The sequence below is a fragment of the Aethalodelphis obliquidens genome, unplaced genomic scaffold, assembly GCF_003676395.1.
Source record: "Aethalodelphis obliquidens isolate GAN/ISIS:26980383/991018 unplaced genomic scaffold, ASM367639v1 scaffold26, whole genome shotgun sequence".
Classification (NCBI taxonomy): domain Eukaryota; kingdom Metazoa; phylum Chordata; class Mammalia; order Artiodactyla; family Delphinidae; genus Aethalodelphis; species Aethalodelphis obliquidens.
In genome coordinates, this window is record NW_020837970.1 from 10,781,525 (window position 1) to 10,796,048 (window position 14,524).

The window sequence follows — 14,524 nt, forward strand, 5'->3', positions numbered from 1 at the left end:
TTTTTTTTTTTTTTTTGCGGTACGCAGGCCTCTCACTGTTGTGGCCTTTCCCATTGCGGAGCACAGGCTCCGGACGCGCAGGCTCAGCGGCCATGGCTCACGGGCCCAGCCGCTCCGCGGCATGTGGGATCTTCCCGGACCGAGGCATGAACCCGTGTCCCCTGCAACGACAGGCGGACTCTCAACCACTGCGCCACCAGGGAAGCCCAGGCCAGATAGTTTTTATAAACTCTTATAAACCTTCAAGAAGAGATAACTCCTAAATTACACACATTATTTCAGAGAAAAGGGAAAAAAAGGAAGATTCCAAACTGATGTTATGAGGTTAGTATAATTGTGGTCGTAAAAATGACACAAGAATAGCATGATAAAGGAAAATCATGGGAAAAAATCAGTTATGAACACAGATGCAAAAATCCAAAATAAAATGACACCTTCCTCGCCTAATACAAATAGAGTAAGTCTTAGCAAATTCTGAGATGCTTTAGAAAAACAAGAGTAAACCTGGAATGGCCCCATATAAAGCCTAATCAATATCCTGATACAGCTGTAACCTTAACACTTGACTTCATCTAAATCCAGTTGTCACAGAACAATGGGATATAAGACGGACCCTCAAAGTATTCTGTCCAATCCCAATCTCTCCAGGAGAAGGAACCAAGCCTTCAAATAAGTGACTTGCCCAAGATCATAGAGCCAATAGAGCCAATACTAAAATCTAAATCTTTTTATGCCTTAGACCAGGATTCTTTCCATAAAACATGTGACCTCATTTAAACTCGAAAGGTTTTTAAGATTTCAGTAATGAAACTCCTTTGATAGCCTTAGGATAGACAGACTTCAATGGAAAAATACATTGATGCTTTCTAGACATGATATTTTAAGATATATTCAATGGAATAAAATCATCAACATTTTATAAATTAAGAGTGAATTCACATATTACATCTAAAATCAAAATGCTATTTCCTATAAAGTACCTAAAAAGAAAAACACAGAAAGATAGGTTTCCAATTTCCATCTTTTACATTCAGTTATCTACTACATATCCAACCAAAATACAAAATATTTTACTGTTGAATAGAGATTTAAAACTAAAAACGTTTGCATTTAAGAAATAAAACAAATCAATTCATTGACTGTAAAACGTGTCATTATGCTGTTGACTGATTTATGAAACAATGCCTCCTATCATCCACTGTAAGATGTATCCAAATTAAGCCATGTCAAAATTTGAAGAAAAGCATGTCTTGGAATCAATGAAATATATTTCAAACCTGATGATCGGATAGACTTTATTCGTGACACTTATATATATGCAACTTTCTTAAATTTTCCCATCTCAGTTGCCCACTTCACACTATAAGCTCTTAGACAGTAACAACTTTATCTTCTGAGTACATTAAACAACCAAGTGTCAGATATGATTTACCTGATGCATGCAAGAGAAACAACTTTTCTCAAGAGCATTATTTGCTCCTTTATTATCTTTACTTACCATGAAGAGGCCACTGTAACTCTTGGTCTTCTAAAAGAGTGGCCGCTGGCAGGAGTCTATTAAGGCAATCAAGAGGTGGCAACAAGTCGAGGAGGTAACTCAATAAAGGCCGAGCCACCGACACTGGGAGTAACAGTAGGGAGTTAACAATCTGGCAGAGCATACTGCCTGCAGCTGAGACGTATATCACATCTATGAAGGGTAAGAAATTTAACAGGCATCAATTGTTTCAAACAAACTTAAAAAAAAAACCTAATAAATACTATTTTTCCCTAGAACTCTTCGTTGAATTATTATATAACTCTCTGGTAGCTAGGGTTGGGTTAGTATTTACTCACTTTCAGAAAGTGTCACCAACAGACACTTTATGGGAAAGCACAAATATCCTTGTGCCAACAAATTCAAAGGATTATAGCTGCTTCCCTTAAAATGCATTACGAATTTCTCATTCACAAATTTATTCTCATTTTCAGATTTACTCAAGAAGTATTTATTGAACACATACAACATATCAGGCACTATTATAGGTGAAAGGTGTACAGCTGTGAACAAAGAACTAAAAATTCCTGCCCTCATGGTGCTTACATTCTACTGTAGGAAGTCTTTTATGTTTTTTAAACCAAATTTACTTTTTTTAAATTAAAATCACCTCAAAACATCTGGTTTTTTTAATTATCTGTATTGGTTTTTAATCAATTCTGTGTCAATATTTTATTGTATTTGGGGGCAAGAAGACTATTCAGAGATGAGCTCAATTTGAACAAATTAAATTTTAGACGCCTGTGGAACAACAAAATGCAAGTGTCTAGTAAGCAATGGTTTTAGTTTCTCAGTTTATTTATTTCTTTGTTCAGTGAGGAAACTTCAAAAATAAGTTGCTTTTGGACAGACTTACCAAATTTTACCTATCTTTGGAATAATCAAGAAAAGGCACCTAGTAGGTAACTAGAGAAAAGCTCTTGTGTAAAAAAGGAGTTCTCAGCTAGATGCATATATGGCAGTCAACATACACATGGCGGTTAAAGACAACAGGACCAGATAAGATCATTCTCAGAGAAAAGAGGGTTGAGGGCAAAATTCAGAAGATCCTAAACATTAAAGGGCATGCCCCAAAAAGAGGAGCTTACAGGAACAGACTGAAAAAGAGTGGGCAAAGAGAGATGTGTAAATACAGGATTGTGGCTACACAGAAGACCAGAGAAAAGAAAGCATTTCAAGACAGAGATGGTAAATGCTAAAGAAAAGTAAAGAAATAGATGAAAATCTCACTTTATGCCATTTAATATTAATCTTTTTGAGTATATATCATCTAATTCCTTTAAATTAGACCTCTGTCACACCAATTAGCGTCTTTTAAGATTAATTAGATCAATCACTGTTGCCATCACCCCAAAACCAAGATCAAAGGGATCTTCGATAACAAAGGAGATTCAACGTCATTCCTATTCCACTCAGAGGTTTCCGGCCCTCTTAAAGCTTTGGAAAGGCCAAGAACTCTTGCTTTACAACCACTGATTAAATATGAAACCCAGTACCAAACACACCTCTTAATTTTTCTCCAACGCTGCCATTCCAAGGACTTTCTTTGAGCAAATTTGCAGAACGTGAATAAATATCTGTGGCATGAGGCAACAAGAGCTGAAGATGTTTATGAAGCAATGCCACACTGCTTGAGTTCTGAGGAAAAAAGTTCCTAAATTACTACTTTGGAAGATTCAAGGTAGAAAAATATCATGGCTTACCCAAATATCTGAGTTTCAAGGTCCCTGAGAAAAGACCATAAAAGGCAAAGAATCACATACCTCACTAATGTTATTGATATGGCAAAATGCCAGCAGCTGTTTCTGCAGTGAACATAGTAGTTCATGAAGATGAGCAGGCTGACTGTTCTCTGAAGACGATGTTCCAAGTAGAAATTTATCACTATTCTTTTCTAGCTCCCCAAATGCTTGATCCTAAAATGATACATAAATTAAGATTATATTTGAAGTGTTTGAAAGTGAAATTAATGTCCTACCATAAATGATTCTGATTTAAGAAGGCACTGTCTCCTTTCTCCCATTATTAATCTTTAAATCTTTGCTATGCTGTCATTAGCTATAAGGTGGTAAGACTTATCAAGCAATCTCAATTTGTTTTTCCATTAAAAAGTTTCACCACAAAAACTTTTGTGGTTTCACCACAAAAACTTTGAAAATGCGGAAAACAAGAAAAAGGAAAACAATACCCAAAGACAACACATTTCAACATTTTAATACTATTGCTTTCCTGACCTCCTATGTAAAGGTTTTGTTTTCACATATTTGAATTTCTAAGAACACAATTCTTAGAAATTAAATTTATTTCTGATTATAAAAGAAGTAAGTGGCCTAAAGAAACATGACAACTAAATACAATGTATGATCCTGGATTTGGGGGGCAGGGGGAGGGTGCCATAAAGGACATTACTGGGATAACTGTAGAAATTTGAGTATGGACTCTATATTATACAATGGTTCTGTGTCAATGTTAAATTTCCTGAATTCAATAATTGTTCTGTTGTTATGTAAGAGAATGTCCTAATTCTTAAGAATATAAGTGCTTAGGAATAGCCAGTATGACATCTGCAGTTTACTCTCAAATGATGGATGGAAGAAAGGAAACAAGGAAAGGCAAATTTGGCTGAAGCGTACAGGAGAGTTCTTTGAAAGTTTCCTGTAATTCTTGTGGGAGTTTTAAGTTATTTCAAGTTAAAAATATTTTTTTAAAACAGAAATAGTGTAACAAATTTAGAAAATACCAAAACTGTATTTTAAAAAACTTTAGGGCTTCCCTGGTGGCGCAGTGGTTGAGAGACCACCTGCCAATGCAGGGGACACGGGTTCGTGCCCCGGTCCGGGAGGATCCCACATGCCACAGAGCGGCTGAGCCCGTGGGCCATGGCCGCTGGGCCTACGCGTCCAAAGCCTGTGCTCCGCGGCAGGAGAGGCCACAACAGTGAGAGGCCCGCGTACCGTTAAAAAAAAAAAAAAAAAAAAAACTTTAAATCACCATTTAGTCAACCACCGTATCTAATATTTTTTGTGTATTTCTTTCCTGATTTTTTTTTGTGACTTTTCCTTTTTTTCATAATACTGCATATTCTATTTTTAGTCTTCTCTTTTCTAACAGATCCACAGATATTTTACATGTTTTCATAAGCCATGTGTACATAAAATTTGAGACATAATATTCCACTGAGTATATATATCATAATGTACTTAAACCATTCCCCAACTTTTAGATATTTCAGTTGTTTCCAACTTTTCTTTCTTATAATAATGATGTGATGAACATCTTTATGCATAAAATATGGTCTTTGTTTATAAATATGCAAGACAGAGTCACAGAACATTTTAAGGCCCTTCCTATATAAGCACCTTTATAAGCAGCCAAATTAGCACTGCTAGAGACTGAATGAATGTTTGTGTCCCTTCAAAATTCTTATGTTGAACCCAATGTGGTGGTATTTGAAGGTGGGGCCTCTGGGAGGTGATTAAGTCATGAGGGCAGAACTCTCGTGAATGGGATTAGTGACCTTACAAAAGAGACAACAGAGAGTTCCCTTGTGTGAGGACACAGCAAGAAGACGGCTGTCTATGAATCAAGAAGCAGGCACCACCAAATCTGCTGCCTCCTTGATCTTGGACTTCCGTCTCCATAACTGTGAGAAATAAATCTGTGTTGTAGATAAGCCGGCCCACTCTGTGGTATTCTATTACAGCAACCCAAACAGACTAAGACCAGCACCATTATTTTAAAATCTTAGAACATGACAAATTTGGTTAAATTACATCAGAAAGAAACAAAAATTTATGATTTTCAGCCTAAAAGCAGTTAGTATTTTATTTCCATTTCCATATAATATACACATCTACCTCAGCCCTACTGGCATAAAAAAGGCACTACTTTAATACAACTTTGGGAAAAAATTTCAGTTAATACCAAATGGATACACTGTAACATTGTTCCCATTCCATTTGCAGCCAAACATCAGCTCAAATTTACATCCTTAAATCTGAAAGAAAATAATTCTATAGGAACAACTGTCACTGACTTAGTCAACAACCTTTTAAGTTGGGCAGAACAGAACACTAAGACTTGTACAGAAGAAAAAGAATATACAGACCTGACCCTGAAGAGCAGGAGACAATATGAAATGATACACAAACTATTCAAAGTTAAGTCACATAGTACACTTTGACTCTAAAAACTGATGAGAGGTATGCAGTTATAATTACATGGTTAGAAAAGGTTATTTGAGCAAGGCTTCCAAGAACAGTCAAGTGTTAAAGAAGTGATAGATTGGTAGACAAGAAGAGAGAGGAGGAAATAGGTGTGCCACGCATGAGTTCAGATGAGTGTGGTGTGTAAGCCAAATGATGAAGGGTCTGAAAAAGTTCTGATTTAATAAAATGAGGTTATTTAATACAACAAGGTTATTCTAGCAGTAGGATGCTGAGAGGAGACCAGCAACAGTGGCAACAGCTATAACACTGCTATTACCATTAGGTCGTGATGGCATGGATTAGAACCCATAAAAATGGAAAGAAAAAAAGTGACGGATCTAAGAAACACCAGGGAGGAAGACCTAAGGGCATCCTAATACAGAGAAGGCTATACTGTCCATTGTCTTCTCTCCTATTGACCAGCTATTTTTAATAATTTAATAAAATAATAATTTTAATTAATTGACCAGCCTATTTTTAAACAATTTAAACCACATTGTTTAATTATAAGATTACATCTGGTAAGGTTAATCCTTTCCTCATTCTTCTTCTCTTGCAAAATGTTGTTGAATATTTTTACCTGTTTATTCTTGTACATTAATATCAGAAAAAAATTGGTAAAATTCCAAAACAAATCTCTTTGGAACTCTCAACTACAAGTCATTTGGCACCCACAATATTTCAGAAGATCTGACATATCTCTCCCCTTTCAGAGAGTGGAGTTTAGTTTTACTTATTTCATAAGCGTTTAAATGTCAAAATACCTTGACCTAAAGTGATCCCTACCCCCTCCAAAAACAAAACAAAACAAAACAAAACCAACCCAAGTTTTATTTATTTATTCTTTTTAACGACAAAAAAAGAGCAACTTACCGTATAAAATCCTAAATTTCTTAAGAGAGTCTTCATCAAAATTTCAGCCAGATGGGTGTCTGGATGGCAGCTCTGAGTGCCATAAGGTTGATCCGACAGGTTTCCATAGCCAGTACATACAGAAGAGAGGTCAGCAGCATCGGAGGGTGAGCTATAGCCAAGTAAGGAGGCTACATGGGTATGATCTTGCAAACTTGTTAGAATAATATCCAGTTGCATTCTCTAAAGAAAAATATTTCCATCGATGAAATAGGAACAAATAATAATTAGCTTAAAATGCACTACAAAAGTAAAAAAAGGATCCCGCGGTGGGGGGGGGGGAATATATACTAATGATGCTAACTAATTCACTTAATATCCTAATGAACAATAATCTTTTAGGAAGTCTATAATTTTTTAAAAAGCTATCCCACTAATACCTTTTGAGAAATTGCAACTTACAGTGTTTTATTACATCCTTTACTACCTGAAACTCTTAAGCTAAAATGGCACACTCTACATAATGATTTTAGCACTATAAGTAAGAGGAGTAGGCAATGTCAACAGATAAATTACACTATACATTCTTCTACAGAACTACCCATGAAACTATTTATTCTAATGTTTAAAATAAATCACTTGAAATCTAAACTAATACCAAATACTCATTGGAAAGCATCTGTGGCTATTATACTGCCAGATTTTTCCCTCAAATCTATAACTTGACACTTGATTGTTCTACTTGGTTGAACAAAATGTACTTATTTTAACGTACATAAGATAATAAAAATGGAAAGAAGAAGCATACTCATATCATCAAGTACTTTTTCACAACAGTCATCTTTTACTTTTTATGTAAGCTATTTCAAAGTTCTGGGCATGGAACCAACAGCAGCACATGCCCTTGATTTCAACTCAGAATACTACAAATAAACTAAAAGATCTCTGGTTTGACAGTGTGAGCAACACTGGAAAAATTAGACATAATTTTAATAATTAGCCCCAAATCATTTAATGAGTTATCACTTGCTTCACTTTCATTAAAAATCTGGGAACTCTTCCAGCAAAAAACATTAAATACTAGGATTTACCAGACTCATCAAGTTAAGTATTATTCCCTGAACACATGGCAATCGATTAGCTTTATTTCCCTCTCAGTCTATCTTTTTTTTTTTTTTTTTTTTTTTTGTAATATAGTACTGGTTTACTTAGATACCATGCAAAGGCTCACCTGTCCTTTAGACAAGCTTTCCCATCTATCAGGTCCTTGGGGTAAAAGAGAATGAAGTAATTCCATACGTTCTCGTAATGGAGGTAACAGCATGGTTGCTCCCACTGACAGAGTTTCAATTACCACCTAATATAAAAAAGAAAAGCAGATTTATTTGGCCTGGTTCTTATCTTTTTAATAGAAAAACATAAAAATAAATCCACTGACTATTAAGAGCAAAGACGTCTAAAGAAGGTGGATCATGGAAGTCTAAAGAAGGAGGTATATGAATAAAAGAAAGCACGCCAAGTCCTTCTTTAGATGTCTTTAAGAAGACTTAGAAGGACTTCCCTGGTGATCCGGTTGTAAAGAATCTGCCTTACAATGCAGGGGACGTGGTTCGATCCCTGGTCAGGGAACTAAGATCCCCCATGCTGCAGGGCAACTAAGCCCACGTGCCACAACTACTGAGCTCATGTGCCTCAACTAGAGAGCCTGTGTGCTGCAAACTACAGAGCCTACATGTTCTGGAACCTGCACGCCACAACTACAGAGCCCATGTGCCCTGAAGCCTGCACACCACAACTAGAGAGTAGCCTGTGTGCTGCAATGAGGAGCCCATGTGCCGCAATGAAAGATCCCGCATACCTCAACGAAGATTCTGTGTGCTGCAACTAAGACCCGAGACAGACAAAAATAAAATAAATAAATAATAAATCCTTTTAAAAAATTCATGCATAAAATTTTTTTTAAAAAAAGAAGACTTAGAATATATATCTTGGGGATTTCCCTGGCAGTCCAGTGGTTAAGACTTTGCCTTCCAATGCAGGGGGTGCGGGTTTGATCCCTGGTCGGGGAGCTAAGATCCCACATGCCTCACGGCCAAAAAACCAAAACATAAAACAGAAGCAATACTGTAACAAATTCAATAAAGACTTAAAAAAAAAAAAGAATACATATTTTTGTTTTGCCACTAAGTAACTAGTCATTATGCAATAAATATTTAGTGTTGAGTCTATAGTGCTGAGCCTGGTAAAGCTGTTTACAAAGTGCTGGGGATGTAGAAATGAACAAGACAGATAAAAGCCCTGCTTTCATAAGCATACAGTCTAGTAGGAAAAAGAGATTCTGAGTAAGTAATTCTACGTGTGAAAGGAGTCACATGGACAAAGTAAAAAGAAATGCAAACTTGAGTGAGCAGCCATACATAAAGGCAATTAACATGGTCTATGGGTTCATCATGGAGGTCTCCCTGAGGATTGGGCCTTTAGGTTAAAAATTGAAAAATGAGCAGGCCTTGGCCAAACAAAGGTCCAGGTATCAGAAACAGCGTAAAAAATAGCTGTATTATCTTAGGCCCCGTAACTTCTCTGGGTCATAGCTTCCTTATCACTAAAATAAGGATGCTGAATTAGAAAAAAAGAAACACTCAATGATTAAGAAAAGAGCTCTTATAAGTTAAAATATGACATAAAAACCTCAACAGGGGGGTAAGAATATAAAAATTAAATTTCTCATAAGGTAGAGGGGAGAAAAGATGGAAAACAGGAAAGAAAACATAAGAAAATTAAGAGGACTGGGGACTTTCGTGATGGCGCAGTGCTTAAGAATCCGCCTGCCAATGCAGGCGACATGGGTTCAAGCCCTGGTCCGGGAAGATCCCACATGCCGCGGAGCAACTAAGCCCATGCGCCACAACTACTGAAGCCCACACTCTAGAGCCTGAGAGCCACAGCTACTGAAGCCTGCGTGCCTAGAGCCCAGTGCTTCGCAACAAGAGAACCCACCGTAATGTGAAGCCCACGCACCGCAACAAAGAGCAGCCCCCGCTCACCGCAACTAGAGAAAGCCCACACGCAGCAACGAAGACCCAACGCAGCCAAAAATAAATAAATTAATTTTTAAAAAATTAGACATTAAAAAAAATCAGACACAGAGGACTGGTCCAGGAGATCTATTATCCCGATAATGAGTTCCAGAGACAGAGAGAAAACACAGAAAATAAGGAGAAAATAACAATACACTTCAAGCTAATTTCTTAACACTGAAGGCTATGAGTTTCCAAATTAAGAGTCTACCCCAATATACACGAAAATGGATAAAATCAGACCCACATCAGTTCATATCGTTTTAAAATATGAAAACAGAGAGGACAAGTAGAACTTGCTACAGAATCCAGAGAGAAAAAGATTTCCATAAAAGGATCAAAAATTTGAATAGTGTTGATTTTCTGAGTAACAACCTGAAAGCTAGAAGATGACTTCACAATTCTTATGAGAAAATATTTACAATTTAGAATACTATGCCTCAACTATTCATGAAGATATTCAATTCTCAAACTATTTAAGTGTGAGTATATTCTCAAAGAGTATTATTTTCTACCTACCCTCTCTCAGAAGTTACTGATGTATGCAGAAATCCAGCAGACACCACCTTAACCAAGTGATCAAGGTCAAAATCTCCAGTAATAAGACACATCAGTATCATGAACCACATGATATGATGTACTGAGGGTACATCATTTCTGTGGTATTCTTGCCAAAAGCAATCATGAAAAATAACAGAGATATTCAATAAAATAACTGACCAGTATCCATAAAGTGTCCAATTAAATGTAATATGGGATCCTGAATAGGATCCTGCAAAAGAACAAGGACATAAGCAAAAAACTGATAAAATTTCTAATAAGGTGTTTAGTTTAATTAATAGTATTAAACCAATGTTGATTTCTTGGTTTTGATAATTGTACTGTAATTATACAAGACATCAGCATTAGGGGAAGCTGGTTGAGACATATGTGAAAACTCTATTACTTATGCAACTTTTCCTTAAGTCTACAACTGCTTCAAAATAAAGTGTCAAAAAAGGAAGAAACACACAAAAAAAACAGCAGCAGCACTGATTGCTGCAAACAGATGAATTACCAGAAGTTTCAGGGATAAAGAAAGAGGAACAGAAAGAGCCCTGTACACATCCTGGGAGAATCCACCTCCAAAGGATTCTCCTAAGGAGTGGCTACAAAGAACACTCAAGGAATGAATAAACAATTATAAAAATAGTTTTTTTTAAAGTTTACTTCCGTTATTTTAGTCCAATACTTTTCAACCTTTCAAAAATATTATACTACCGGGGCTTCCCTTGTGGCACAGTGGTTGAGAGTCTGCCTGCCAATGCAGGGGATCTGGGAGGATCTCACATGCCGTGGAGCGGCTGGGCCCGTGAGCCGTGGCCGCTGAGCCTGCGTGTCCGGAGCCTGTGCTCCGCAGCGGGAGAGGCCACAACAGTGAGAGGCCCGCGTACCACAAAAAAAAAAAAAAAAAAAATATTGTACTACCTTATTCCTGGTAAAATGTAATCCTCAAAGTTCCCATTCACCACCAGGTTAATATTCCTTCTACCTACATCCCAGGGATATGTCCCTCTAGTTGGAAAATCACTGTATCTTTTTTGCTTTTTTTTTTTTAATTGACACATCATAAAATTTACCTTTTGAAAGCAGAAAATTCAGTGGGTTTTAGTATATTCACAGAGTTGTGCAACCATCACCACTAATTTTAGGACATTTTCATCACCCCAAAAAGAAACCTGTGCCCATTAGCAGTCATTTCCCAACTCTCCCTCCCCCAAAACCCCTGACAGCCAATTAATCTACTTTGTGTCTCTATGGATTTACCTACTCTGCACATTTCATATATACGGAATCATACAGTATGTGACCTTTTGTGTCTGGCTTCTTTCACTTAGCATAATGTTTACAAGGTTCACTCATGTTGTAGCTTGTACAGCAGTACTTCATTCCCTCTTATGGCTGAATAATATTACATTGTATGGACATACCACATTTTGTTCATCCCTTCACCAGTTGACAGACATTTGTTTGTTTCCACTTTTTGGCTACAATGAATAATACTGTTATGAACATTCATGTATAAGTTTTTGTGTGGACATATGTTTTATATTCTCTTGGATATAGACCTAGGTGTGGAACTGCTGCAGTATGTGGTAACTCTATGTTTAACTATGTACAGAACTACCTGTTTTCCAAAGTGGCTGTACCATTTTACATTCCCATTAGCAATGCATGAGGGTTCCAATTTCTCTACATCTTCACCAATGCTTGCTATTACCAGTCTTTTTGATTATAGCCATTTAGTGGGCGTGAAGCAGTATCTCACTGTGATTTTAATTTGCATTTCCTTTATGCCCAATGATGAACATTTTTTCATGTGCTTAGTGGCCTTATGTCTATCTTCTTTGGAGATATGTCTACTCAGATTCTTGACTCATTTTCTGATTGGGTTATTTGTCTTTTTTATTGTTGAACTGTAAGGATCCTTTATACATTCCGTAAACTAGAATCTTATGAGACATATGATTTACAAATATTTCTCCCATTCTGTGAGTTGTATTTTCATTTTCTTGATAATGCCCTTTGAAGCAAAAATGTTTTTAATTTTTTTTTTTTTAAACAAAGACTACTAGCAGCATTGGGAAGTGCTCTTTCAAAGCTGCTAAGTAGGCACAAACTTCTTGTTTCGGATCAATGTCGTGTCTTCAACTTAAGTGTACTCTTCTTTGGTCTTGTTGGTTGTTTCAAGGTTTGTTCCTTGCCTGATCTGAACTTGAGCAGCAGTTTCAAGTGCAAATACAGTCTGTTCTGTTACTCTTCACACCCAACAGCTCAGCGCCCCCTCTCCAGCACCACCATAAAAATGTTTTTAATTTTGATGGAGTCTAATTTATCTTTTTTCTTTGGTTGCTTGTGCTTTGGGTATCATATCTAAGAAACCACTGCTTAATCCAAGGTCATAAAAATGACAGATGAGCAAAAATTTAATATATACAAATAACAAAAGATTATTCAGCCTTAAAAAAGAAGGAAATTCTGACATATGCTACTTACCATGGATAAACGTTGACAACATTATGCTAAGTGAAATAAGCCAGTGACAAAAAGACAGTGTATGATTCCACTTGTACGACATACTTAGAGTATCAAAATCATAGAGAAAGAAAGAATGGTTGTTGCTAGGGGCTGAAGGGAGGGGAGAATAGGGAGTTATTATTTAATGGGTACAGAATTTCAATTTTGTATGATGAAAAGAGTTATGGAGATAAATGGTGGTAATGGTTGTACAATAGTATAAATGTATTTAATACCACTGAACTACACATTTAAAAATGGTTAAGATGGCAACTTTTATGTTATGTGAATTTTACCACAATAAAAATAAAATAAAATTGGGTCTTTGTGCTCAGAAATTCATCTTCTGGTAGAAAAGACAGACACAGTTGTAAGTAGACAATTACAAAACAATGTGATGTGATGAGAACATACATGAGAGAAACCAAACCTGGCAGGAGAGCAGGGGATGAAAGGTTTCTCAGAGGCGACATCTGACCTTTGTCTTAAAGGACAAGTTCACCAAAAAATTTACTCCCACCAAGAAAACAGGAGTAACGGAAAGAACATCCAATTGAAGTTTTCCAATACATAGCTGAATTTGTGAGCTACAACCTCAGGGAGAGATGTGGCTGAGCTACAGATTTACAAGTCCTATACTCTCACCTCTTGGATTTCATCTGGGACAGTTGAGTCCATCAGTCTGAAGAGTAAATTTCGAAGCGGACCTCCCTGTCTCCCAAGAATGCTGGTAGCTACCCCTCCCGCAAGCGCAAGAGCAAGGTGATTTGAAAGCAGCTTCAGGCACAGCTTGAGGAAATTGTGGTGTTCCCTGAAACCAAATAAACTGCTATGAACTTCTGGAATATAAAAGAGCACATGCTATCTAGTTTGGATAACATTTTTTTCTCTTTAAAATTTTTCTCAAATTATAACTAACAGTAAGTTTAAAAACACGATTCATGACATTATGGATAAATTTTTCTAAAGGTTATTATCAGTAAGTACCTAAGTTTAGCTCTCTTTTTAGATTATAAAGAAGTTTCATATAATTGAGGGATAAAGTGAATAACTCAAAATTCAAAATGAGTAATTAATAGATGTGTGTGCACATGTGCGCACACACACAAATACACATATATATAACATACCTTGATGAAGGGAAAGGGAGCGGGGGAATCTCACTGTTTATTTTATCACAGTATCTCTCAAGAAATGAACGAAGGTGCGAGAAGGTACTCTCTTCAAGATCTACACAATAAGGTCGGTGCCAGGCAACAACTTGTCTAGAAGGAAGCACATGAAAATCATGAAAAATCCTTAACATGAAATTTTCACATATGATCAAAAGCAAAAATTAAACCATTATTAAAGTTGAAAGATGTTAACAAGATATACAGAAGACCTTTCTGATTATAAAGGTGATAAAACCCTTCATTTAAAAAATGCAACTGAGGAAAACCAAGAATTTGCTATCTCTAGAATTCTTCAAGAAGAAAATACATAACCACTACTTATTTTGCAAGGTCTGGCTATTCATTCACCTGAAGTCAGAGGGCTGAGCCACATGATCTACTATAGACCCTTCTGGTTCTTAGGGCCTATAAGATGTATAGTTCATATTAAAAAAAATAGCCTGACTCTGTAAAGTGATATACTGAAATCTACTAAAAGAAAACCTCTTGAAACCTCTTGTGAAAAGTTTCAAGATCTTGGGAACCAATTTTCTACATATAAGGTGAGAAGTTGCAGATTTAATACTAACAGCAAATTATTTATATTCAATTTATTATATTTTCGGTTTTGTTTTGGAG

At 36.4% G+C, this 14,524-nt stretch overlaps 1 protein-coding gene across 4 annotated transcripts in view; it reads right to left on the reverse strand.

The window, feature by feature from the left end:
- HERC1 (HECT and RLD domain containing E3 ubiquitin protein ligase family member 1) overlaps positions 1–14,524 on the reverse strand; it is a 215,740-nt gene that overhangs the window by 131,175 nt on the left and 70,041 nt on the right. For all 4 annotated transcript variants that reach the window (XM_027123253.1, XM_027123252.1, XM_027123251.1 and 1 more), the window contains 7 exons: positions 13,862–13,996; positions 13,377–13,542; positions 7,829–7,954; positions 6,619–6,840; positions 3,301–3,453; positions 3,043–3,175; positions 1,499–1,690 (listed from right to left, as the gene is read on the reverse strand). In XM_027123253.1, coding sequence (XP_026979054.1) covers positions 1,499–1,690; positions 3,043–3,175; positions 3,301–3,453; positions 6,619–6,840; positions 7,829–7,954; positions 13,377–13,542; positions 13,862–13,996 — 1,127 coding nt within the window. The remainder of the gene's footprint in view (positions 1–1,498; positions 1,691–3,042; positions 3,176–3,300; positions 3,454–6,618; positions 6,841–7,828; positions 7,955–13,376; positions 13,543–13,861; positions 13,997–14,524) is intronic.